This window comes from Oncorhynchus masou, chromosome 24 (assembly GCF_036934945.1).
Source record: "Oncorhynchus masou masou isolate Uvic2021 chromosome 24, UVic_Omas_1.1, whole genome shotgun sequence".
NCBI classification, from domain to species: Eukaryota; Metazoa; Chordata; class Actinopteri; order Salmoniformes; family Salmonidae; genus Oncorhynchus; species Oncorhynchus masou.
In genome coordinates, this window is record NC_088235.1 from 65149047 (window position 1) to 65176796 (window position 27750).

General features: G+C 42.7%; 2 protein-coding genes across 2 annotated transcripts in view; one reads left to right on the forward strand and one right to left on the reverse strand.

Moving 5' to 3' along the window:
- LOC135512494 (heme A synthase COX15) overlaps positions 1-3102 on the forward strand; it is a 19706-nt gene extending 16604 nt beyond the window's left edge. Inside the window, exons 7-9 of the mRNA XM_064934574.1 lie at positions 862-1016; positions 1260-1373; positions 1497-3102. Of these exons, the coding sequence (XP_064790646.1) occupies positions 862-1016; positions 1260-1373; positions 1497-1628 (401 nt within the window). The 3' untranslated portion in view covers positions 1629-3102. The remainder of the gene's footprint in view (positions 1-861; positions 1017-1259; positions 1374-1496) is intronic.
- A 2515-nt stretch (positions 3103-5617) lies between these two features.
- LOC135512497 (Kv channel-interacting protein 2) overlaps positions 5618-27750 on the reverse strand; it is a 90220-nt gene continuing 68087 nt past the window's right edge. Inside the window, exons 2-8 of the mRNA XM_064934578.1 lie at positions 19144-19268; positions 14515-14584; positions 13390-13460; positions 12877-12984; positions 11308-11412; positions 11126-11188; positions 5618-5785 (exon numbers count right to left, since the gene is read on the reverse strand). Of these exons, the coding sequence (XP_064790650.1) occupies positions 5738-5785; positions 11126-11188; positions 11308-11412; positions 12877-12984; positions 13390-13460; positions 14515-14584; positions 19144-19268 (590 nt within the window). The 3' untranslated portion in view covers positions 5618-5737. The remainder of the gene's footprint in view (positions 5786-11125; positions 11189-11307; positions 11413-12876; positions 12985-13389; positions 13461-14514; positions 14585-19143; positions 19269-27750) is intronic.

A 27750-nucleotide genomic window follows, 5' to 3' on the forward strand; every position in this document is an offset into this window, starting at 1 on the left:
ATTGCAAATCTACCATTCCAGTGTTTTACTTGCTATATTGTATTTACTTTGCCACCATGGCCTTTTTTTGCCTTTACCTCCCTTATCACACCTCATTTGCTCACATTGTATATAGACTTGTTTATACTGTATTATTGACTGTATGTTTGTTTTACTCCATGTGTAACTCTGTGTCGTTGTATGTGTCAAACTGCTTTGCTTTATCTTGGCCAGGTCGCAATTGTAAATGAGAACTTGTTCTCAACTTGCCTACCTGGTTAAATAAAAGTGAAATAAGTAAAAAAATTAATTGACCACAGGTGGACTCCAATCAAGATGTAGAAACATCTCAAGGATGATCAATGGAAACAAGATGCTTTGTCATTATGGGATATTGTGTGTAGATTGCTGAGGATTTTTATGCATCTAATACATTTTAGAATAAGACTGTAACGTAACAAAATATGGCAAGAGTCAAGGCTGTGATGAGACCAGTACCAGTATAAATGTGACTCTGGATGACAACAGGGCGGCAGGTAGCCTAGCATTGGGTCAGTAACCAATAGGTCGCTGGTTCGAATCCTCAAGCCGACTAGTTGAAAAATCTGTTGTTGTGCCCTTGCTTCTGTAAGTCACTCTGGATAAGAGCATCTGCTAAATGACAAAACATTTAAATGTAAACATAATGTTTTCAACATTAGGGCTGTTTTCCTAAAGACTTTAAATACGCTTCATATTTTGTTTCCTTGCCACGATACCAATGCGTATCGCCATGCTGGTATCGTCTCGTCCCTAGTTTTGTTTCCTTGCCACAATACTGGTATCATCCCAGCCATAATAACCCTAACATATGACTGACGATGGTGTGTGTCTGTGTTACAGGTGCATTTGTAGCAGGGCTGGATGCTGGGTTGGTGTATAACTCGTTCCCTCTGATGGGAGACAGATGGATCCCTGATGACCTCCTGGCCTTTTCTCCAACACTCAAGAACTTCTTTGAGAACCCCACCACTGTTCAGTTTGACCATAGAGTTCTGGTACATAACGCACACAGCCTCGTTTTATTAATCTGATTTCTGTTATTTATGTAGGTGATTGATTTCGCACTTCATACATTTTTCAAAACAACGTGGCTTACGCTCATGCATGCATACATTTTCGTATGGATAGACCCAGCGGCAATCTAATCTACAATCCTGGCGTTGCATGCGCCGTGCTCTACCACCTGAGCCACAGATGACCACTAAACAGTAACTGTTACTCCCTGCCTCTCCCTCCAGGCAATCTCGTCCCTGACGGCCATCACAGGTCTCTATATGTTCTCCAGGAGGATGATGCTACCTAGGAGAGCTAAGATAGCCATATCCTGCCTTACAGCTATGGCCTATGCGCAGGTACACACACACACACAATACGGCATACACCAATGCCTTCTTTTATACTGATGCTTTTGAGAGTCCTTTTGAAAATCAGTATGTACAATGGGTGTTCATTTGTCCCTGTGTTTCCATCCTCAGGTTGCCCTGGGCATCAGTACCCTGCTACTTTACGTGCCCACTCCCCTGGCAGCGACCCACCAGTCAGGCTCTGTCGCCCTGCTCTCATTGGCCATCTGGGTCCTCGCAGAGCTCAGGAAGGTGGCCAAGTAGATGCCCACTTTGCCATGACTCGATCAGGCCTCCAGAGACAAACCAGTCCGGGGGGGGGGATTATATTGACAAGATGATCCAGGAAGAAAGAGAGGAGAGAATCATTCTATAAAACCATGGATTGGGTATTTTGATACCATGTCGGGGAACTTCTATGTTGCAAAGCTGCAAGCTCCTTCCACCGGTTTGAAGTTATATCATAACATTAGAATTCAGTTATATAAAGGTAGTTTTGATTGATGCAATGGCAAGAATGTTCAAGCTTATTTCACTACATTTTTCCCCAGCAGTGCAGTGGTTGGGCCAGGTGGTGAGTCGCCTGTAGTTTAGAAATCTCACTGAAAGGCATTACTGTAGCTGACGACAGATTACATTTCAATGTCACTAGATAGCGACTATTAATAAACTGAAATTGAGTTGAGCAGTGTAGAATTTTAGCAACCAGGAAATTAGCGATTTACACTAGATGACACGGCCACAAATTCAGAACAGCTTTCCAAGTTTGAAAACAGATTTTACTCCGGCGGGAGAAATCAATAGGTGAATATCACAGCCGATCACAACACCGGCGTGTAAGTAATACTGTGAAACACTGATTCCACTGTTAGTGGCAGACATATTACGGACATTTTCCTAAATTATATTGCAAAAACTCTAAAAAGAAATCCTATGTTGGCACATTTTAATGCCTTCATAAAGTATTTATACACCTTGACTTATTCCACATTGTTGTTACAGCCTGAATTTCAAGAAGAAAAAAAAAATAATCCCTCTATAGTGCATTCGGAAAGTATTCAGACCCCTTCACCTTTTCCACATTTTGTTACGTTACAGCCTTATTCTAAAATGTATAGTTTTTTTTTATTACTCTTCACACTACCCCATAATGATAAAGCAAAAACCGGTTTAGAAATGTTTGCAAATATATATAAAAAGATCATATTTACATAAGTATTCAGACCCTTTTCTCAGTACTTTGTTGAAGCACCTGTTTTCATTTTGTCATTATGGGGCATTGTGTGTAGATGGGTGAGAATTATTATTTTTGGATTTCAGGCTGGAACGCAAAAGTCAACTGATCATTTAAGGCTTGCATACTATAATTACATAATACTAATGGGTACATAGGAAGTGTGTGTGTGCCTTTTGCTTCTGAAAAGGACAGGACATGAATGCTTTTGACTTATTGAGTTGTGTCTCATCCTTTGACTTCTGTCTGTTTCTGCTGACCAATGCACTGCCTCTTGATTTTTCTGTATTTTCATACTGAGGTGAATATTAATGCTTGCGGTACCATAGATCTAGGATCAGTTACCCAACCCCCCATCCTTACCTGAACGATTGAGGTATACTGGCATATCTGAGCCAGGATCAGTGGTCTGAGGGCAATCTTTGTATGTTAAATCATGTATTATATATTGCTTTAGGACACTTGTGTTGAGTATGTGTGTGATAAATACATATGGAATCTTGAGTTTGTTTTGTTACTAGAGATGTCTTGTCTTTAAATAAAGGCTTCATAACTCCACACTCTTAGCTGTTTCCTTCTCAATGGACACCGTTTAGGAATAGGTTGTAGTTATGTAGTGAAAGCCAGGCAAACTGCGAATGAAGCAAAATGATCACTTAAACCCTTCACACAAGAAGATGCATAGCAATGTGATTTTTATTCTCTGTACAAAATATACACATCCTAAATATGCAATGCAACAGTTGAGGCGAGCCAACTTACTAGACACGGTCAGTAACAATGGGTTAGTAGGTATCCTTGCTTTATGACAGTACATGCGAGTATAGACAGGTTTCACTGGTGGTCAGTTCAGGAAATCCCCTACGGCACCTGCAAGGGGGCAATCAGAGCCAGACCACTCCCCTGCCTCCCCCAAAAAGAGATGTGAAAACGTTCAATTGGATAAAATGGAAATGTAAAGAAATCAGAAGTTACAAATACTGTATTGGTGTTGGAAGAAAGTGCAGGTTATTACAACAAGGGTGTTAACCGATTAATAATACACTCTTGGTGGAAGTTGGCCTTAACCAGAGTTCTAGGGTCAGTTATCCTTCTCAATCCTAACCATAATCAGTATGTGACTAGGAAAATTGGAGTCTGGACCAGGGTTTTAGGGGCAACTTTTATCTACTCCCAGGAGTAGGTAAAAGGGGGTAAAATATGGACATTATTGCTTATGCCACTGTTGTCATTTTATTGACCCACCTGATGGCATATTATAATTTTTTGGGGGGTTGAAAGTGAAGTAATTAATGTAATTTAATGAAAGACACAGGAAGTAGTTGATGGATATAGGTAGTGTTATCTTACAAAAGATCAGCATTCTATTCAGAACCACGAGGTAGGCGTTCCACCCCATTTCAGACATTTTTTTAACACCCAGTAGGAAATGGCATCAAGTTGGCAAAGAATTGGGAAACTGTACTATTCAATTGACAAATCTTCACACTCTCACAATGTACACACAAAAACACTCCTACTCTCCTTTCTGCTCCTTCTCCTCTCTTCCCTCTCTCTCACATTTCACAAATGTGTCTATTTATACCCTGATATAACTGAGGGTGGCTTTAAATACTTTAGTTGGTGTGCCTGACTCTTTGGTGTCAGTGGGGGGTGGGTGGGGGGGGAGGCAGGAAACATTACTGCTGTCTTCATGCCCACCTACCCACGCACACACGTAGACATGTAACAAGAGGCTTAATTTGGATTCTGAAGAAGATTAAATTGTTCTTGAAATGTTGCTGGTCTTTCATGGTCGATCTAAACAGAAATGCTTTCAGTTTCATCTGTATGACAAGTATAATGCAAAATAATCAGTGTTACAGTTTTGAACTTCAATTCCCACAATTCACTGCATCAGTTAGTCACCTGTAAATACAGAAAGGGGTCTTCGGGAGCCTAGATGCTCCAACCAGCATGTTCATCAATATAGCGCCACAGACTGTTTAGTAGTTATTGACCACAGGGTTATTGGAAGAGGTACAACAGTCAGCATACACCTACAGCTAAGGTAACAGGTATAAAGGCCAGAGGGTAAGTTAGTGTTAGTACGAAGGAGGTCTCGTATGGGGTTGAAATCTGAATGGTTTCCTAACGGAGACGGTACAGCCTCTCACACGCACGCAAATACGTACACACGCATGCACAATCGCACACACACATACACGGAGCGAGGCACCTGTGGGTGACTCTAGGACCAGCAGACAGACAACAGACAGGCTGTAGTATTTCTGTAAATATATATAGGTTATTATTAAAGACATCATCATGCGATATTAAAATCAGTCCCTTATTGAAAACAACTATGTCTCTTCTCTTCTGTTCGTGAAGAGTGAGTCTCATCCTTCAGATCCTCAGTCCCTTCTGTTCTGTTGTCCTTTCCTCCTTTTGTCCACTAAGTGGTGCTAGTTACCTCTGTATTAATGTCAGCAGTGTCAGGAGTCAACCTGCTCTGATAGAAGTTGGCATCCACAGATCTAGGATCTGCTGAACCACTCCTGACCGTAACCTTAACCATTAGGTGGGGCTATGCAAAACTGACCTTAGATCAGTGAGTAGGGGGATTTAATCCTATGTTGAGTCCAGCCAGAAGGCTACAGCAGCTTTCTCAGAAACAGGAGTGTTAAATAATAAAATGGTTAATGAAACAAGTGTATTCAATGAGGAAAATCGCCTCGAACGTTGCAGATTGACAAATAGAGCTGACACGATTGACTCCTTATTACAAACGACAGGCAATCATATCTGTTCTGCACAACACATTTCTGAACATTCTGTAAAGTTGCACATTCCTGAACAGGTCCTTGGTGTGGGTGTGGGTGTGGGTCAGAGTCTATGAGCCAGCCCTTCTCTTCTCTGTGTCTCTGGAAGAGATGAAAGGTTGGATAAGAGGAGGGGCCTTCTTTTGGCTTGGAGTGGGTGCGGAGAGAAAGGAGTTAGAAGGAGGTGTCAGGATTTGGGGGGGGGGGGCTGAGGGTCAATGTCCAAGCCCCTCTCAGAGCCCCCCCACAACACACACATGCACGCGCACAAGCACACAAATACAGGCGCACACTCACACCTCCCCTGTTCTTCAGCCCCTTTTCTATGTCAGAGGCTCCTAGATGACGTTGTCAAACAGCTGCATGGACTGCATGATGTTCTCATCCTGAAGAGAGTGAGGGGATGGAGAGAGAAGGAGAGATAGAAATCTTAGTGAAAGAGAGACAGCAAGGACAGCAAGTTTCCAGAGGCACAATGAAACTCTGTTTGTTTCAGCTTCTTGTTCTTCCTCATGGGAGTCTGACTCCCTAAAACAGACGACAGTAGAGGTGACCCTCAAGAGTAGTCTCTCTTTCTCGTCGGGGTGCATGCTGGGAGTGAGTCGGAAGCAGGCGTGAATAATGGAATTATTTTAACTATATTGGGTAGTTGAGTTGTTTTATATTGTCTCACTATCACTAAGCACGTATAGGGGTGGTGAGATCGTTGAGGTTGGTTCTCTCCAGGGCGCAACCAGTGGGAGAGGCTGGTTGTAATGGCCACTCGTGGAGGTTTAGAGTTTGAAAAACTTTGTTGGGGGCATGGGGTGAATATTCCAGTTGCGGCAGGGTGTTCGGTGGAAGAATGTAGTTTAACAGTGGGCGCTATCATTGGGTATGATAGCATAAAATCAGCCTCAAGGATGAATAGCGCTGTAGTAATACTCTTAGATTCCATTTAAAAGGTGAATACAATAGTTGAGAGTTATACTTTCTAACGTGCCCCCATTTGTTAGAGATTAAGTGTTGGAGCGAGAGTTCTTGTCATGGATAACTTGTATCTACAATAAAGAATCTTATTTTTGGATGCAAATCTCCTTTGCTGAAACATGTATCTCATAGGAAACAAGTGCACATGATTGTAAAGAAGGATACTGACGAACTGAATTGACCGTTTTAGTTTCAAGATTGATGGGTTTGATTATGTGTTCTACGCTTCTACTGAATCAATGAAATGCTTTGGTTGTGGAAGAGGCATTTGGTGCGTAATTGTCAAGAGAACTAGCGTGCAGAGCCCGGTAGCAGCTCTAGCGCTGGTGCTGCTGAAGCACCACTGAGAAGGGATGAACAGGCTAAGGGTTCAGGAGAAGGGAGAAGGTGGGCAGTTGTGGTAGAGCAGGGAAAGGGGGGGCAGTAGGTGAGACTGCGATTGAGGTCGCTGAGGGGGTGCTGGAGAATTAAATGGGAGTTCAAGAGGAGAGTGAAACAATGGAAAATGAAGCAGCTTTCAAAGTACCAAGGAATAAGAGGAAGACTTTAAGGGGTGATGAAGGTTCTAATTCTAAGAGGAAGGTAGAGATTGATAAATCTAGTGAGGCATCTGATGCATCACAACAAAATAGCGAGTGGAAGGGAGGTATTGGATTGAAAAAGTATGTCAATTTCTGAATTTGGCAAAAGGGAATAAATATATGCAGGATTAACGTTATAATGTAACAGATTTGTTTTTCCTGAAAGTGAATTGTTTATTGAATCAGCAAAGTTTCTGATATAAAAAATAAAGGAGGGGGTTTGTCAAGCCCAGAAATTGCTAGACTAAAGAAAGTGGTCACGAGAGTGACAAATTAGGTCAATTCTAAAGGAAATTAAACAGTTCAGTCGCAGCCTTAACGTTGTATTTTTCCCCAGCCATGAGCAGGTAAGATTCATTCTTTAAACGTAAATGGGGCAAGAGACGTAAAAAAAGAGCCGTAGTGTATGATTTAATGAAGTGAAAGTGAAGTGACATATGTTTTCTACAATGAAATTTAATGAAAACATCATGAAAATGAAAACATCACTATGTGTCTGATAAATGTACATGCCCCATAGTGGCAGTTGAGAGGGTATGTTTTCTGGAGACATTATAAAATACCATTGAGAAATGTAGTACTGAGGATTATTTATTTCTTGCTGGGGATTTTAACTGCACAGTCAGTCATTTAGATAGAAATCACAAAGAACCTCATAAAGCCTCAAGGACTTTTTTTAAAAGGCCTTTTTGTAACACATTAACTATGTGATATTTGGCGGAGTCAAAATGGAGGCAACGAGACAGTACACATGAACCAATGTGAGAGAGAAAACCATCTCTCTGGCCAGGTTAGATAGGTTTGATTGTTTTGAGCATCAATCTCTGTAAATCAAGTGTTATAACCCCAGTGGGATTTTCTGATCATTGTTTAATAACTAAGGTGGTGTATATTAACGCTGTAAAACCTGAAAGCACATACTGGCATTTTAATATAACTTTATTGAGTGATACTTACTACAGGAAATGTTGTAGTTTTTTCTGGGAGAGGTGGAGGTGGAGGTCTCAAAATGAAAAATCCCTTCAACAGTGGTGGGATACAGGGAAGATCCAGATTCAACAATTATGTAATCAGTACACGATGAATGTCACCAGAGATATCACCAGATCAATGAACGCCCTAGAGTCTGAAATAGTGGAACTCCTGACGTTAGTTGAGACCACGGGAGATCGAGGCCATACTCAAGGCACTCAAGAGGGAAAAAGACGCATTGGCAGACCTGCTGGGTATCAGAGCACAGGGGGCATTGGTGAGAATACATTTTCAGGGAATCTCTGAAATGGATGCCTCATCCAAATTTTTCTTTGGTTTAGAGATTGACAAAGAATGGACAAAGAAGAATTATTCATTGCCTCAAATCAGCTATTGGACAGGAGCTCACAAGCACTAGTGAAATTATAAAGAGAGCAGTAGAGTTCCATGCTGAGCTCTACAAGTGTGAGTACAAAGAGGATAAAACGTGGCTGCAGAAGCTCAGGTTGAACTAGAGCAACCATTGTCTTTGCAGAAGCAATACACTGCATTAAAAGGCATGGAATATGAAAGGGCACCGGGTATTGATGGGCTTCCTGTTGACTTTTTTAAAGTCTTTTGGGCTATGTTGGGAGAGGATTGACTAGCAGTAGTTAAAAATAGTTGGACCAGAGGGTTACTACAGATAAGATGCAGAAGGGCTGTCCTCACCCTACTGCCATAAAAGGGTGACCCTAGGGAGGTGAAGAACTGGAGGCCGGGGGCTTTATTGTGCACTGATAATAAGATCCTGTCCAAGGCTTTGTCCAACAGGCTGAGGGAGGTGATGGGGCAAATCATACATACGGACCAGTCCTACTGTGTTCCCGCCAGGCTGATAGGGGATAACATTTCCCTGATTCAGGATTTTTTTGGACATCTCTAGGGCTATTGGATTGGATACTGGTCTAATTTCAATTGATCAGGAAAATACATTTTGTGGCTTTTGGTTTTAGCTCTGATTTTATTGCCATTATCTGGGTGATATATGGTGACATTGAAAGTGTATTGAAAGTAACATTGGTTTGAATGCCCCTTTTAAAGTGTGTAGAGGAATGAGGCAGGGGTGTTTGTTGTCGGGAATGTTGAATGCCATCGCTATAGAGCCACTACTAAATAGCATTAGAAGTTGCATTGAAGGGGTGAACCTCTCAGAGGATATTCCTCCTATTCGTCTCTCAGCCTATGCTGATGATGTATTTATTTAGGTGAAAAGTCAAGCAGAGGTGGATAGTTTGAGACTCTTGGTTGATCGGTTTAAGGTAATATCCTCTGCAAAGGCAAATTGGGAAAAACTTTACAAAAGTTGTGCTTCACCTGGGATGGCAGGTAGCCTAGTGGTTAGAGCGTTGGGCCGAAATGTTGGTGGATTGAATCCCCGAGCTGACAAGGTAAAATTCTGTTGTTCTGCCCATTGAACAAGGCAGTTAACCCACTATTCCTAGGCTGTCATTGTAAATAACAATTTGTTCTTAACTGACTTGCCTAGTTTAAAAAAAAGGTTAAATAAAATAATTGGAATGGTGTAAGGGAGTTTAAGTATCATAGGGGATGAGGGGACAATGGAAAAAAAATGGAATGGGGTGGTTGAAATGGTGGAAGGGGGTATGAGGAGATGGCGGTGGTTGTTATCTTGAATGTCATACAGGGGTGCACTGTGGCATCGGTTGTCATGTTTAGAGCCATGGTCTGGCCTTCTGGCCAAGATACAGGCAATTATTGTAGAGATAAATATCATTTGGTTCCACAAAGTGTTTTGTATTTGTCAAAAGAGGAGGGGGGACAAGGTCTTGTACATCTTGTTAGTAAGGCTGCTGCTTTCCGGTTTCAGTTTATTCAAAGATTGCTTTATGGACCGAAAAATGTGGTTTGGAGAGGGGTGGCAGGTCTGGTATTACAGAAGGTCGGGGGATTAGATTTAAAGGCTTTATACTTGGATGATAGTAGTCAGATTTCTAGGGATGGAGTACCTCCTTTTAACAGAGGCCTTCTTAGGGTTTGGAGCATAATGAAGGTGTCCAGAAGCACTCCAGTGGAGTCAGTGCATTGGCTGCTGGAGGAACCTCTGGTGTATTTTGGGGCAAGATTGTATTGTACAACTAGAGCTGTTCGACATTTCTCCAGGATGCTGGAGAAGAGCAAAATCATCACCCTGAAGCAGTTAATGGCCATGGCTGGGCCCACCTTAATGGATGGAGGATGGGTGGCTGAACATTTGGGGGTGAGGTCGGAAAGGGTTGTCGGACAACTGCTGGATGTTGCTGGAAGTCTTATCTGCAGAAGAGTGGATTATGCGCAAGAGTCACAAGAAACAGGCACAAGATGAAGACGCCCATTTTCCAAGTTACACCTAACAGACAGAAAGGTTTAATTACTGGATTTGAGAGGATTGGAAGAGGTGGGCTTGGATGAGGTGAATGGGAAGGAGTTATATAGGGGGTGTGTCAAGGTATAAAATAAAGATACATTGGAAAATAGAAAAGACACTCCTTGGAGGGTAAAACTGGGCCTTGATGACAAGGTAAAGCCAGCATGGAGAGCCACCGGTACAAAAGGGTACTGGTGATATGCAATGGAGGTTTTGCATGGCATCATTGCAGTTGATGCTTTTCTATCTGTCATTAATTCAGATGATGGAGATGGATGTCCTTTTTGTAATATAAGATAAACACTCACTGTTTTATGGAGAGGTTTAAACCTATTTTGAAATACTAGAGCCTTTGTTCACAGCTGTAGCAGAGATTTTCAACAACACTTTTTATTTGGGGGTTTCGATACAGTAAGCAACAGAAAAGAAAATGTCAACTGTTAGGAAAAGTAGGAAATATAAAATTGACAAGGGATATGGTAAGGATGTAAGATGTGTTTTTAAAGGATTAATAAAAGCGAGAATAAAAGTGGATTTTATTCTTGGCTGTAAAAGATCTCCGATTGTTTGAGGCGAAGTGAACTTATGAAGAAGCGGTATGTTTTGTGGAGGAGGGGAAAACATTTTTTGTTGATGAAATACGTTGAATGTAAAATATTTACATTTTTTATTTAATTTGTTTTTTATATGTTTAATTAAGATGGCACATTGTTGTGTAATTTCTGAAAAGGCAGTGTGCCAATATTTGTGTTAATATTTGGGTATAAAATAACTTTAAATAAAAACACACAACCTACCTTTTGGCATGACTCGATGAACTCATCAATAGTGACCACCCCATCATTATTACGATCCATTTTCTAGAAGGGAGAAAGGGGAGGAAAAATGGGTCAGATGTCAATCAGTGCCTGCCTGTGGGGCAGTTTGGGGGTTAAGTGCCTTGCTCAAGGGCATTGATAAACAGAAAGTGTCTGTTGACCTGGAAGAAGCTCTCCACATGTTCTCTGGGTGCCTCATCCTGCATACAGGGATATGTGTACTTCCCCATCATATCATAGATAGACTTCATTATATCCATCATCTCCTACAGAGAGGGAGAGAGAAAGCAAGAGAGAGAGATGACACAGGGTATACTTCCACAGTACAAGATCTGTCAATCACTCTCCAATCTGAGATTGATGGTCAATTTAAGAACTGTCCATTTTAGAATGGACTTTAGATTTGTGTCTGATTTCTCTATTGAGGCTTATGTCAAATGTAAGTGATTTGCTTATTTTTTTTTTACATTTTTAAAAGTATAGATATCATACAGTGTAGTTGAGTAAACCTGCGAACATTATGGTACTTTAAAAGTTGATAAACTTGTATATCCCATTTAGGAGACAACTTGGAGAAAATTCCGATTGCAAGAATTTTGCTAGGACTCTAGGAGTTGTTTTAATGGGGAGGGCAACACTGAACATTTATTAACCACATGTTGATTTCATCATGGAAGGCAAAAACAGGCTGAATTTGCAGGGTGTCTTTTCAAACAGCTTTGACACTAAATGGGCATTATCATCATTTTCACAATTTCAAAGTATTATTCCAACCTCATAGTGTGGAAATATATTTAAAACTGTCCTCCAGAAAGTAGTCTCTTTACTTTAAACCCAGCTAAATTATTGTTAATGCCATTTTTGTTGTGCATATCTATGAATTTTTTTATCAAGTCAAACAAAAGTGTCCATTGCGTGAAGTTTAAAATGCATTCTGTCATTACTAAATGTGTAATGTCATATATTTTAACATTTTACAGAAAAAAACTAAAACATTTGATTAATAAAATATTACATCAGTTGTCTTCCTTAAATGAAGGGGATGATGCAATCTTTGCAAGAGGGAGGGAATCTGATTTCATTGGTCCTCAACTCGTGGCTCAGTCATTTGATTCAGGATAAGTGAAATTAGCCGTGAGTTAGCCTGTTAGCCATGTTAGTTGTGAAGGATTCGTTGACATAGATATTTACCTAGCTAAAAGGTGAACAACTTTCATATGACTGGTTATCTCAAGTTGAACTCAGAGTTGACCAAAGTTACCTCGCTAACTCCTCAAACCTGCTTCATAGGATACCCCTCAGGGAAGCCCCCATTCTGTTATAGACAGAAGCCTGTAACATGACAGACCAATCAGGACTCATCTCTCTGCATTTCCAACTACACAATTATGTCAGCCAATCATAACTAGCCAGGAAGTATCCTGTCTTTCTCCCTGAATAGCTCAGTGCTTTCTCCTTGGGTAAACTATGCTATTTTTTCTTGATATTTACAGATCTTATACACATTTGTAATTAAGACACATGAAAGTTCAAATGTTCAAGAAGGTTTTAAAAAAATAACAAAAATAATGATTTTTAATGGCCTGTGAACTAGGACCTCGTGTCAAACGCCTCCTGTAACCGGTCACATTTAGAACACAGAAAGCCCAGAACTTCTGAGGAGACTCAGAATTCAGAATGGTAGATATATTGTGTGCGTGTGTGTATATGTGTGCATCTGTGTGTGTTACCTCTTTGGTGATGCAGCCATCTTTGTTCAGGTCGTACAGGTTGAAGGCCCAGTTCAGCCGGTCATTTATCGTTCCTCTCAGAATGATAGACAGACCAATCACAAAGTCCTGTGAAAAGACAGAAAAAAATCCTCGCCACCTGTCATACCCACCAGCGTTCAACATGTACCATTTTTCCACCACTACAAGTTAATAACCATCCATACAAGCTATTTAAAGCTATGTATTGACATTGAGTGAGAGGAAGGTCATATATTGTGTTGTGATATCACAATACGAGTTGTCTGGGGCTATAGCATCAGCAAAGAAGATTATGTGGCTCACTGCAATACATTATATGCTCACCAGTGTGTTCATCAGCAATGTTGCGACCCTTAGGTTGTGTGTGTGTGTGTGTGTGTGTGTGTGTTGAAAAAGAGAGGAAAGGCATGTATTCTGTTACAACTGCATATTTACAGACTGAGAATTTTTCCTCACTCCCTTAGGAAGTAGACAATAGTAAAATTGTCTTACCTCGAAACTAACTGATCCATTCTTGTTAGTGTCAAAGGCTTCAAACAAGAAATGTGCATACGCACCCGAATCTGAAAGTACAGAGATGTACAAAATGTATCGTAGAAAATATATCTGGGAATACTTCATACAAAAAAAATCCTCAAACAAGTGGATGAATATATTGAGAACAATACTCAAAGACCCTTTCCTAGAGTAACTTGATCAAACAAGTCCATGCTAGGTAAAGTTCCGCCTTATCTCAGTTCACTGGTCACGATGGCAACACCCACCCGTAGCACGCACTCCAGCAGGTGTATCTCACTGATCATCCCTAAAGCCAACACCTCATTTGGCCGCCTTTCGTTCCAGTTCTCTGCTGCCTGTGACTGGAACGAATTGCAAAAATCGCTGAAGTTGGAGACTTTTATCTCCCTCACCAACTTCAAACATCTGCTATCTGAGTAGCTAACCGATTGCTGCAGCTGTACATAGTCTATTGGTAAATAGCCCACCCAATTTACCTACCTCATCCCCATACTGTTTATATTTATTTACCTTTCTGCTCTTTTGCCCACCACTATCTCAACCTGTACATGACCATCTGATCATTTATCACTCCAGCGTTAATCTGCAAAATTGTAATTATTCGTCTACCTCCTCATGCCTTTTGTACACAATATATATAGACTCTCTTTTTTTCCTACTGTGTTATTGACTTGTTAATTGTTTACTCCATGTGTAACTCTGTGTTGTCTGTTCACACTGCTGTGCTTTATCTTGGCTAGAACGCAGTTGTAAATGAGAACTTGTTCTCAACTAGCCTACCCGGTTAAATAAAGGTGAAATAAAAAATAAAAAATAAATCTCATTTGAAACAAGGCACTATCCTCCTGTAACAAGCAGTTGAAAAAAAATTCAACCTAAATATAATTTCAAACACAGCCGTGTAAGTGTCCTACTGTAAGTAGCACTGACATAAATGTTAAAAAATATATATTCTATGGGACATCACATAAATACACATGTCATTGGTGATAAATGTTGCTATCCTTGTTCAATTTGTCAGTTACTTTGGGGAGTATCAGACCTTGGAAATACTATGTTAAAAATCAGTGGTCAAAGGTTTAAAGGTCATTAACTCACCACCCTGGGGGAAGAATTTAGAGTAGATGGTTTTAAATGTATCCTCATTCACCACTCCACTTGGACACTCCTACAAAACAACAACACAGAAAAGAACAGGATCAGAGTCAATTTGCAAGTCCGCTAACATCTATATACTTCTACTATTACAGTTGAAGTAGGATGTTTATATGCACTTAGGTTGGAATCATTAAAACTTGTTTTTCAACCACTCTATAACGGGTTTCTTCTACCTCCTTCTTTGACGAAGAGGTGGAATAAGGATCGGACCAAAATGCAGCGTGATTCGTTCAATACATCTTTAATGATGAAAAAAACGCGAACAATACAAAACAACAAACGTTGAAAACTGAAACAGCCCTGACTGGTGTAACAAACACAGAGACAGGAACAATCACCCACAAACACACAGTGAAACCCAGGCTACCTCAATATGGTTCCCAATCAGAGACAACGATAATCACCTGACTCTGATTGAGAACCACCTCAGGCAGCCATAGACTAATCTATACACTCCACACAACCCCAAGACGAAACACACTACAAATAAACCCATGTCACACCCTGGCCTGACCCAATACATGAAGATAACATAATAAATATAGACCAGGGCATGACAGAACCCCCCCCCCCCCTAAGGTGCGGACTCCAGGACGCACAACAAAAACAATAGGGAGGGTCCGGGTGGGCGTCTGTCCATGGTGGCGGCTCCGGCTCGGGACGTGGAACCCACTCTATGAATGTCTTAGTCCCCCCTCCTCGCGTCCTAGGATTGTCCACCCTCGCCGCCGACCATGGCCTAGTAGTCCTCACCCAGAACCCCACTGGACTGAGGGGCAGCTCGGGACAGAGGGGCAGCTCGGGACAGAGGGGCAGCTCGGGACAGAGGAAGCCCAGCACTTAGAAGAAGCCCAGCACTGAGAGGAAGCCCAGCCAGGCAGTTGAATCCGGCAGATCCTGGCTGGCTGGCAGTTCTGGCAGATCCTGGCTGACTGGCGGATCTGGAAGAGTCTGGCTGACTAGCGTATCTGGAAGAGTCTGGCTGACTAGCGGATCTGGAAGAGTCTGGTTGACTGGCAGATCTGGAAGAGTCTGGCTGACTGGCAGATCTGGAAGAGTCTGGCTGACTGGCAGATCTGGAAGAGTCTGGCTGACTGGCAGATCTGGAAGAGTCTGGCTGACTGGAGGATCCTGGCAGACTGACGGCTCTGGCTGCTTCATGCTGACTGACGGCTCTGGCTGCTCCATGCTGACTGGCGGCTCTGGCTGCTCCCACTGGCGGCTCTGGCTGCTCCATGCTGACTGGCGGCTCTGGCTGCTCCATGCTGACTGGCGGCTCTGGCTGCTCCATGCTGACTGGCGGCTCTGGCTGCTCCATGCAGATTGACAGCTCTGGCGGCTTCTTGCAGACTGACAGCTCTGGCTGCTCCATGCAGACTAACAGCTCTGGCAGCTCCTTGCAGACTGGCAGCTCCATGCAGACTGGCAGCTCCATGCAGACTGGCAGCTCCATGCAGACTGGCAGCTCCATGCAGACTGGCAGCTCTGGCTGCTCCAAGCAGACTGACAGCTCTGGCTGCTCCATGCAGACTGGCAGCTCTGGCTGCTCCATGCAGACTGGCAGCTCTGGCTGCTCCATGCAGACTGGCAGCTCTGGCTGCTCCATGCAGACTGGCAGCTCTGGCTGCTCCATGCAGACTGTCAGCTCTGGCTGCTCCATGCAGACTGGCAGCTCTGGCTGCGCTAAACGGGTGGGAGGCTCCGGCAGCGCAGGAGATGCGAGGCGCACTGTAGGCCTGATGCGTGGTGCTGGCACTGATGGTACTGTGCCGAGGACACGCACAGGAAGCCTGGTGCAGGGAGCTGCCACCGGAGGGCTGTTGTGTGGAGGTGGCACAGGATGGGCTAGACCGTGAAGGCGTACTGGAGATCTTGAGAGCAGTGTTGGCACAGGACGTGCAAGGCTAGGGATGTGCACAGGAGGCCTGGTGCGTGAGGCTGGCACCAACTTCACCAGCCGACTAACACGCACCTCAGGACGAGTATGGAGCGCTGAGCCAGGTGCCATCAAATCCCTAACACGTTCCGTCGGGCGAATTCCATGCAAAAAGCACCAACACAGCAACTCCCTCATTTCTCTCTCCTCCAATTTCCCCATTAACTCCTTCACAGTCTCTGCTTCGCTCACCTCCAACACCGGTTCTGGTCTCCTCCTTGGCTCCTCACGATAGACAGGGAGAGTGGGCTCAGGTTTAACTTCTGACTCTGCCACACTCTCCCTGAGCCCCCCCCCCAAGAAATTTTTGGTGCTGACTCTCGGGCTTCCATCCGCGTCGCCGCGCTGCCTCCTCATACCAGCGCCTCTCAGCTCTCTCCGCCTCCAGTTCTTCTTTGGGGCGGCGATATTCTCCAGGCTGATCCCAGGGTCCTTCCCCGAACAATTTCTCCTCCCAAGTCCAGAAGTCCTGTGATCGCTGTTGCTGCCTTTGTTGCTTCTCCTGTGGCTCCTGCCCGTTGACATGTTGCTTGGTCCGTTTGTAGTGGGTGATTCTGTAACGGGTTTCTTCTACCTCCTTCTCTGACGAAGAGGTGGAATAAGGATCGGACCAATATGCAGCGTTATTCGTTCGATACATCTTTAATGATGAAAAAAACACGAACAATACAAAACAACAAACGTCGAAAACCAAAACAGCCCTGACTGGTGTAACAAACACAGAGACAGGAACAAACACCCACAAACACACAGTGAAACCCAGGCTACCTAAATATGGTTCCCAATCAGAGACAACGATAATCACCTGACTCTGATTGAGAACCGCCTCAGGCAGCCATAGACTAATCTATACACCCCACACAACCCCAAGACAAAACACACTACAAATAAACCCATGTCACACCCTGGCCTGACCCAATACATGAAGATAACATAATAAATATAGACCAGGGCGTGACACACTCCACAAATTTCTTGTCAACAAACTATAGTTTTGGCAAGTCGGTTAAGACATCTACTTTGCGCAAGATACAAGTCATTTTTCCAAAAATTGTTTACAGACAGATTATTTCACTTATAATTGTATCACAATTCCAGTGGGTCAGAAGTTTACATACTCTAAGTTGACTGTGCTATTAAACAGCTTGGAAAATTCCAGAAAAAACGATGCCATGCCTTTAGATGCTTCTGATGGGCTAATTGACATAATTTGAGTCAATTGGAGTTGTACCTGTGGATGTATTTCAAGGCCTACCTTCAAACTCAGTGTCCCTTTGCTTGACATCATGGGAAAATCTAAAGAAATCATCCAAGATCTCAGAAAAAACATTGCAGACCTCTACAAGTCTGGTTCATCCTTTGGAGCAATTTCCAAACACCTGAAGGTACCACTTTAATCTGTACAAACAATAGTATGCAAGAATAAACACCATGGGACCATGCAGCCGTCATACTGCTCAGGAAGTAGACACGTTCTGTCTCCTAGAGATGAACGTACTTTGATGTGATAAGTGCAAATCAATCCCAGATCAACAGCAAAGGACATTGTGAAGATGCTGGAGGAAACAGGTACAAAAGTATTTATATCCAAAGTAAAACGCGTCCAAAATCGACATACCCTGAAAGGCCGCTCAGCAAGGAAGAATCCACTGCCCCAAAACCGCCATAAAAAAGCCCAACTACGATTTGCAACTGCACATGGGTACAAAGGTCGTACTTTTTGGAGAAATGTCCTCTGGTCTGATGAAACAAAAACAGAACTGTTTGGCCATAATGACCATTGTTATGTTTGGAGGAAAAGGGGGGGGGGGGGGGGCTTGCAAGCCGAAGAAAAACATCCCAACCGGGAAGCACGGCTGTGGCGGTGCTTTGCTGCAGGAGGGTCTGGTGCACTTCACGAAATAGATGGCATCATGAGGAAGGAAAAGTATGTGGATATATTGAAGCAACATCTTAAGACATCAGTCAGGAAGTTAAAGCTTGTTTGCAAATGGGTCTTCCAAATGGACAATGACACCAAGTATACTTCAAAAGTTGTGGCAAAATGGCTTAAGGACAAAAAAGTCAAGGTATTGGAGTGGCCATCACAAAGCCCTGACCTCAACCCGATATAACATTTGTGGGCAGAACTGAAAAAGTGTGTGCGAGCAAGGAGGTCTACAAACCTGACTTGCTGTGGGAAGCTTGTGGAAGGCTACCCAAAACATTTGACCCAAGTTAAACAATTTAAAGGCACTGAACCAAATACTAATTGAGTGTATGTAATCTTCTGACCCGCTGGGAATATGATGAAATAAATGAAAGCTGAAATAAATCATTCTCTCTACTATTACTCTGACATTTCACATTCTTAAAATAAAGTGGTGGTCCTAACTGACCTAAAATAGGGAATTTTTACTAGGATTAAATGTCAGGAATTGTGATAAACTGAGTTGAAATGTATTTGGCTAAGGTGTATGTAAACTTCCGACTTCAACTGTATATATCAAAACAGCTTTGCTTAGAGAAAAGCTTGTGAAACCCCTGTAGAGAACTTGTAGTTTCCTCCCCTTTCCCAACCCCCATCCTCAGCCGCAGGCTTCTAACATCCCATAACTCCATCCCCATACCCTCTCCCGCATCCCTAGACTCACATTCTTGAAGCCCCTGTAGAGAACTTGTAGTTCCTTCTTGGTGAACTTGGTCTGCTCCTGTAGTTTGTCCAGACCCTCTGGTCGATGGCACACAGTGGACAACTCAAAGTCGTCTTCTACGCTGTCTGTGGGACAAGGAGAGGTACTGTATGTTATATATACGTACCTATAGGCTACTCCTACAGGTGCCTGCCTGGCACACCTTATAACTGGTACCAGTAATAAAAAACATAACTTCAAATCAGTGTGGATGAAGGCGAAGAGACAGGGTAAATAATTATTTGTTATCCTTGAGATAATTGAGACATGGATTGTGTAGGTGTTCCATTCAGATGGTGGAAAGCAAGACAAAATATTGAAGTGCCTTTAAACAGGGTATGGTTGTAGAGGTGCCAGGTACACCGGTTTGTGCCAAGAACTGCAACTCTGCTGGGTTTTTCAAGCTCAACAGTTTCCTGTGTGTATCAAAAATGGTCCACCACCCAAAGGACATCCAGCCAACTTGACACAAGTGTGGGAAGCAATGGAGTCAACATGGGCCAGCATCCCTGTGCAACTCAATATTAAGGTGTCCTTAATGTTTTGTACACTCAGTGTATATCATTGTTAATGATCAACTTTTGATATATCATTACACTATTGTAGCATTACCTGAACATACAGCTAGATGAGTAATCGTTACATCTACATTATATTACAATTCTCTTAAACTGAAGTGTACAAAGGAAGACACGTAGTCGTCAAGTCATCAATAGAAAATATCAACATCACACTGTCAGTTTTCTGAATATCTATGCAGAGGTTAAATAGTAAACTGATGTACTCATTGACGATAACGTTCAGTGAAAGTAGTGGTAAGTAGTGGTAACCTATCGAAACAACAGTTTAACGACAAAAGCCATCAGATCATCAACCAAAATGATATGATCCTCACATTACATCTCTCCCTCGTCATCCATTTCTCTCTCCACTCCTCCCTCTCTTCCTCTAACCAAACCTCCTTACACACACGGTCAGCTGAAGACATCCATCCCCCACTCCTTCTCTCCTCCTCTCCTCCTATCCCAGCAGGTATGGGTGACTGTCTGTCCCCATCTCACCTCTGCACATCAGACTCTATCACACACCATATCAGACAAAAATATCATAATTTCCCCAGGAGACCAAAACACACAGTCCAATGATACTGAGATACAGTATATCCAGATATATATTGTGTGTGTGTTTGCGTGGGTGTGTGTGCGCGCATTTGCGCTCCCGTGTGTTTGTAGGGAGTGAAGAGTCACTTGCATTGACTGACTGAGGCGGCAACGGATGGCGTGCAGCAGGGGAGCAGCTTGAGGAATCTCTGCTTTATAGTCTTTTTACTTTTGATGGTGGGAGTGTTACCTGTAATCACCAACCATAGCAGAGGTTAGACAGAGCACCCACAGAAACACAATCTCACAGACATAGACCTGCACATGCACATAAAATGACATGCAAACCCACAGCCATGCATGCACGCACGCACGCACAGCATAAGCAACAAGCATTGAGGCATGCGCGGCAGTCTCCCATAGTAAGGGCAGCGGTTTGCGGTTTGGTTCGCTGACCTGGCTTTTCTAGGACGGGCTTCCATTTCAGCTATTAGCTTACACCACCATACACAGACCTCTACGGGGGAGTCATTGGCAAACACAAACAAATAATGAATACTCAGTATGAAGCCATAATTCCATTTTTAGTCTGAACCGACTATAGGGAACTGAGGGAAGTCAATGGCAAACAGAGCAAGATAAAAGGTTCTTATGAGGTAGGAATCACATTTATGTAATATTTTCAGAGAGATTAAGGAATTAATGCAGCACAATTTCTAGACAATTCCTAGGCTACCATAATACGATAAGCCAGTTGAGGGAAATTCCACGATAACGGATTTGTCAGTTAAAATGTATGACACACAAAAAACATTGATTTCAAACCATACAACTCAATGCACAAGGACTACTTTTAACAATTTACACTGAACAGATGCAAAGTTTGGTACCAGACTTTCAGTAAAAAGCTCCCTCAGTTTATGACATGATACGTTGACTTTGAATAAACTATTTTGGTTATTGAAGTCCAGTAAGTGAAATGGATTTACACACGGTAACGGAATTTCATCATGGGTCCCTGATCTGTATTACAAAGAAATACATAATTATGGATATGAATGTAATTCTCTTCTTGGTGATAGGTACAGAAAGGTACAAATATTCAATATCATCCTTTGCATATTTGGGTATTATTTTACACACTGGCTATTATTTTAATGAACTTTGCCCCCAAACAAGACTATATTTGGTTGGTCCGGGCCAAATCTGAACCAATCATAGACATCTATAATTTACAAGTTTGGACATCAAAGCAAAGCACAGTAGATCACAGAACAGTATAGTTCAGTACAGTAGAGTTCAGCACAATACTGTGAACCTAAACCTGTGAACCCAAATGTGTTTTTTTAATACAACAATTTGCCAGCCAATTGAATTGCAGAAATTCACTTTCCGATTAGGTAATGGAATTTTGAGATTGAATCACTTAATTCATTAACAAAATTGATATCAGTAAAAAAAACAACCTTATTGATAGATCTACATTTACTTGTGAACTTTCATTATTCGAAAATATCTTAAAGATATGTGGGTTTTTGGTAACGGAATTTCAAGGCACAAGGCAATGTTTCTTAAACTTGCAGAACGCAGAAAAATGATCCTAAACTAAAATGTTTTGCTATGTCACGTTCGTCGTAAGAATTATCGGACAAAGTTGCAGCGTGATATGATTTTCACATGTTTATTAAACTGAAAGGCACAACAACAATAAAGAATGAACGAAACGTGAAGACAATGGAGAGCTCACAGGCAACTACACATAAACAAGATCCCACCAACACAGGTGGGAAAAATAACTACTTAAATAGGATCCCCAATTAGAGACAACGATTACCAGCTGCCTCTAATTGGGAATCATACAAAACACCAACATAGAAAAAGAAACTAGAACACAACATAGATATACTAGATCACCCCCAAGTCACGCCCTGACCTACTACACCATAGAGAAACAATGGCTCTCTATGGTCAGGGCGTGACATGCTCTTAGTTGCAGTGTTCTTTACTTCAACATTATTATGTTTTGATATATTTCTAATACATTTTAAGACTTTTAAAATTCCTAATTTTAAGGACACAAAATGGTTGAAAAATGTATATATGCCTTCTTTTCTCAAAAATAGCTTTCATTTGACACCCAATTTGACATGCTCCTATGAACTTCACGTTGGTGCTCATGGGTCCTATTACTTGGAAACGACCTTGAGCTATCTGTTCGATCAAGATTCACAGGGACCTTAATCGAACGACTCAAACCCCACCAGTCCTCACATTCTCACAGAGCATAACTCATCCACTAGAACTCATCCATCAGATCTCCAGAACTCATCCACCAGAACTCCAAAACTAATCCATCAGAACTCATCCATCAGAAATCAGCCCATGTTACTCACTACTCACCCCACCTTATCACACAAACAGTACAAGTACAACCCAAGTACAGCAATACTGCATCCCTCTGTGTACTAAAAGTTAAGGCAAAGAGAAGAAGAGAGGGACTTACTCCTGCGTCTCCATGGTAACAGCAACTTCACACCTTTTAGTAGAACTCCAGCAGTCTGAGGGATGAAGGCCATGATAGAGACCAGTACTGTATAACCTTAACCCTAACGATACCAATACATGTATACACTTCTATACTCTGTATTGTATATCAGTACACTCTATCTATCTTACTCTTTACCTCTCTCTTTCTCCCTGTCTCTTCCTCTCTCCTGGTCTGTGCTGGTCGTTGGGAGTCTGTTGGCGTCATTTGAAGGCTGACCAGGCAGCCCATTAGGCTTCAGATAATACATCTGGCCACGTAGCACAGTTCCAGTCAGCCCTCTGGCCCAGGGTGTGTTCACTTGAGAGAGTGAGAGAGAGAGAAAGAGTGTGTGTGTGTGTGTGTGTGTGGATGGGATTCTGCCAGCAAGTACTGTACCTTATAATTTGTGCTTGTCAATAAAGTGTTTTGCCATTACAGAGATTGAATTACACAGGTAAAGTAGTGAAAGTAAGGTAACGTACAGCAAAGGAAAGCTCAGAGAAATGTAGGGTTCTCCTTTTTTCAGCATAATTGTTTATTTACTCCGGTCTGAATTAGCTAAAGAGATGGGAACTCTTTACCCAGGTGGGAAGGCCGGGGGGGGATTACAGATGTCTCACTTTGCTCACAATAGCTCTCTATTACCCTCTGTCATCTGGTAACCTGAATGCCCCACGGCAGCCCACCCAACATACACACAAACACAAGTTGACATAAAAACGACTATGTTTTAACGACTAGCTGTTGACCTGTTTACCTTGTCCTACCCCCTACAGGTGTGCTGCCAAAATATGCAGCTCAAGGTCAGATAATAGAGCAAGAGGTACTGACACACACACACACACACACACACACACACACACACACACACACACACACACACACACACACACACACACACACACACACACACACACACACACACACACACACACACACACACACACACACACACTTGCCCGGGGAGATGGGATGTAGTGTGTGTGTTTGTGATCTGGCCCATGCAGGGTAATCATCTAGCCAAAACGCACGCACACACACACACAGGGTGACATTATTACCTACGTAATGAGGAAAATCAGTTGATGAAATGGATCCTATCATCTCAAGTCAAAGAATGTCTGGATTTTTTGGGGGTCTTTTCGGCTAACTCTGCCTTGTGTTCCCTTGAGGGTACCCATACACAAACCACGTTTAGGAAAAACATGTTTACTATTAACCTCAAACTGCCACAATTCATGACCCACTATCCAAAAAATGTAATCTTTCCAGTACTAATATAAACTATAGACTGTCCCAGTCCACAGCTCATTAGGCACAGAGAAGAATGCGAGAGGACAGAGAGACTAGACACACATGCAGAGCTATTTCTGCCCCACATCTCCCAAACCACCAACACACACCTGATGATAGGGAGAAATCAGGTCATGCTCATTTACTACGTATGTTTGGGTTAGGGCGCATTAGCATGGCCCAGTGTGACAGTGCCAGCTCATGTGAGTACCGTATTATGGAGACTAATTACTGGGTTACACACACACAAACACACACACACACACTCACTCACTCACTCACTCACTCACTCACTCACTCACTCACTCACTCACTCACTCACTCACTCACTCACTCACTCACTCACTCACTCACTCACTCACTCACACACACACCTTGCTTAGACATACAACAACCTGAATTATAGCCAATAGAGTCCACCATTTATCGGACAGCTGAAGGATTTAGTCTTCTTGCCGCACATAGACGTTCCTGCCTTGAATAAAAACCAGAAACATTTCCCTCTTTTAATATTTTTATTATCTCTTTCCCTTCTTCTTCCCCTACTGTTAACACTCCCCCGGCCTGAATCACCACCATCTACACCTACTTCTGCCCCAGAACATGCTACTGCCCAAGCCTGACTATCCTTTACCGAATCTCTACAGTGACCTCTATCTCTGCCTCCTACCCTTCCCTGTCCCCGGAGCTTATCCTCATCCTAATCGCAACCTACCCCTGTCCCCAAACCTAATCCATGTCCCTAACCCTCTCCCTAACCCGAAGCTCCTACTTCTGTCTCCAGCCCATAACCTTGCCTATTCTCCTCCCCCTATCCCTTACCTCCCCCTGTCCCCTGTCTCATATCCATCCCTCAGCCCCCTGTATCTTACCTTCTGATGAGAAATCGATGAGCCCCAGGAAGTGCATCAGTTTGAGGGAGCTACATACCACCAGGAGTATCCCCACGGTTTGCAATCCCTCCATCTCCCACACCTCACGGAAAAACAACAACTGCATCTTGACACACTGTCCCAGAGAGAGAGAGAGAGATCTCTCCCTTCCCTCTTTCTTTTTCTCCTTCCCTCGGGTCTATCCGTGTCAATTTAAGAGAGCCCACCTTAGCTCAGACCCCATTCGGTCCCTCAAAGTCGCATTTATATCTCTGTCCACCATGATCTCTCTCTCTCTTGTTCAGTCTCCCACTATCTGACAGTAGAAAGCCATGGTACGTCCACTCAGGTCAGAAGTGATGACGATGTAGAGTTTCACTCTCTCTGTCCCCTACTCTGTCTGTAGTAGGTAGTATTGACATTGCAGAGTTGACTTGGCCCATAGTAGCAGACCTGTCAAGAACAGCTCACAGGTGGTTGTCTGTCAAAGGTATAGAGAAGGTCCTCTGTAACTCATCCCTATGGGTTGACCTGTTAGCCAGCCTAGTCAACTCTCATCAATTGTCCGTTACTTCTAACGATCGTTATCTGAACTAAGAAGAACTCTCCAATATCATTAGGTAGTTAACCAGAGTAAAGAGGGGATCATAGTCCTCTGTAGATCTAAGCTATATCAAAGGTTAATGATTTTACTCTCACTCCTACACACTTAGAATAAAGGGTTCCAAAAGGGTTCCATATGATAACCCTTTTTGGTTCCAGGTAGAACCCTTTTGGTTTCCATGTTGAACCCTCTGTAGAAATAGTTCTACATGGAATCTAAAAGGGTTCTACCTGGAACCAAATGGGTTCTACCTGCAACCAAAAGGGTTCTTCAAAGGGTTCTCCTATAGTGACGGCCAAAGAACCCTTTAAAGTTCTAGATAGCACCTTTATTTCTTAGTGTATCTATCTACCTACTCCCTTTTCTTTCTATAATTATGTTTATTTCTCTTCCCTTCCCTTTTCCATCTTTCCATCCCCTCCTGCTCATTCCCTCCTAGTGTGTTGTTGGGTCAGTTGCATGAGTTTGGATAGAGGGGGGAAGAAGGAGGAGAGGAGGAGAGAAGAGACAGGATGGTTGAGTTGGGGGAGAAGAGGGAAGGAAAGGAATGGGGGAGGTGAGGGAGGAGAGGGAGTGACATGCAGCTAGGATTCACACGTCGCTGGCAGCTGTGGGCCAGACTCACAGATGTGATTCTCTTTCCCTTGCGTCCCTTGGCTTGCATATCCACTAACATACCCACATGGAGGTAGGTGTGTGCCAGTGAGATGTATTTTTATTTATTTTTTAATTTTATTTTACCTTTATTTAACCAGGCAAGTCAGTTAAGAACAAATTCTTATTTTCAATGACGGCCTGGGAACAGTGGGTTAACTGCCTGTTCAGGGGCAGAACGACAGATTTGTACCTTGTCAGCTCGGGGGTTTGAACTCGCAACCTTCCGGTTACTAGTCCAACGCTCTAACCACTATCTGACTCCGGGTGTATCACGTCTCTGTGCCAGTAAGATGCCAGACCTCAGGATGTTTAGACTGAATGTCATAATAACGCCACAACAGCCAAACCAACACCATGCCAACATACCAAAAACAGTAACAGTAAACCAACCAATTATACTAACAGATCAACCATAGTTCAACTTACCTTGCCAAACGAAGCAGACTGACAAAATATAGCCACAATTAAACTAACCAGTGAAACTAAGTGATCAAAACTAAACCAAACCAACACTACGCTTAAGCCTAAAAGAAATTATCTCACTTTATAGCAAAAAGAGAACGACATTGTGTCACAACATTTTAGGTACAAGATGTGGGACATCAAGGAGAACATTTCAACAAGTGTAAATATATCCACTCTCAAGGACTGTGGAAGAAGAGTAGAAAGGAACAAGGGATGAGATGGAAAGTGGATTGAGGATCAAGGCTGTGTGTGTGTGTTCTCAATGAATTTTCAATCAAAAAAGCAAAAGGGGGGTGAGGGGGAAAATAGAGGGGTGTGAAAGGGGGGAGAAGAGTGAGGAGGACTGGTCTGTCTGCTCAGTGATTAATAATGTTCCGCATGCACTATTGGAACTAAGCTCCTTGGCAAAAGCTCTTAGGGAACCACGGAGCACTCAGAGACACCACTGAGCAAAATGAGTCTTCCAAGATTCAGTCCTTGCTAAATCAGATAACCTCACTCCACACACACACACACACACACACACACACACACACACACACACGCCACACACTGTCTTTTAACACACACACACACACATGAAACACACACACACACACACACACACACGCACTTATTTAAAATGTACAAACACACACACACACACACACACGCCTGTTGCTTATCTGTCTTTTAACCTTTTCCGCTGCATAACAGTTCAAATGAAATGCCCCTAATATACAGTGCATTCGGAAGGTTCCCACCCCTTGACTTTTTCCACGCCTTATTTAAAATGTTGGAGGGTGAAACTTTGTCCCAGTTTTTGAGCCCTCATCAATGCTTCACCACAGGGAATACCCCATAACTTTGATGACAAGGCCAAAAATCAGGTTTTTAGAACATTTAGGAATATTATAAAATAAAACTTCTTTCATAAATATAGCGACAGTGGGCTCCTTGTCACATGGCAAAACTCTAACTACAGTTGTCAGTTGAGCTAAACAGTTCACATTGCAAAACTCATTGCAACACAACTCTTAACACATGGCTCAAAACACGCTTAGTGCAGCC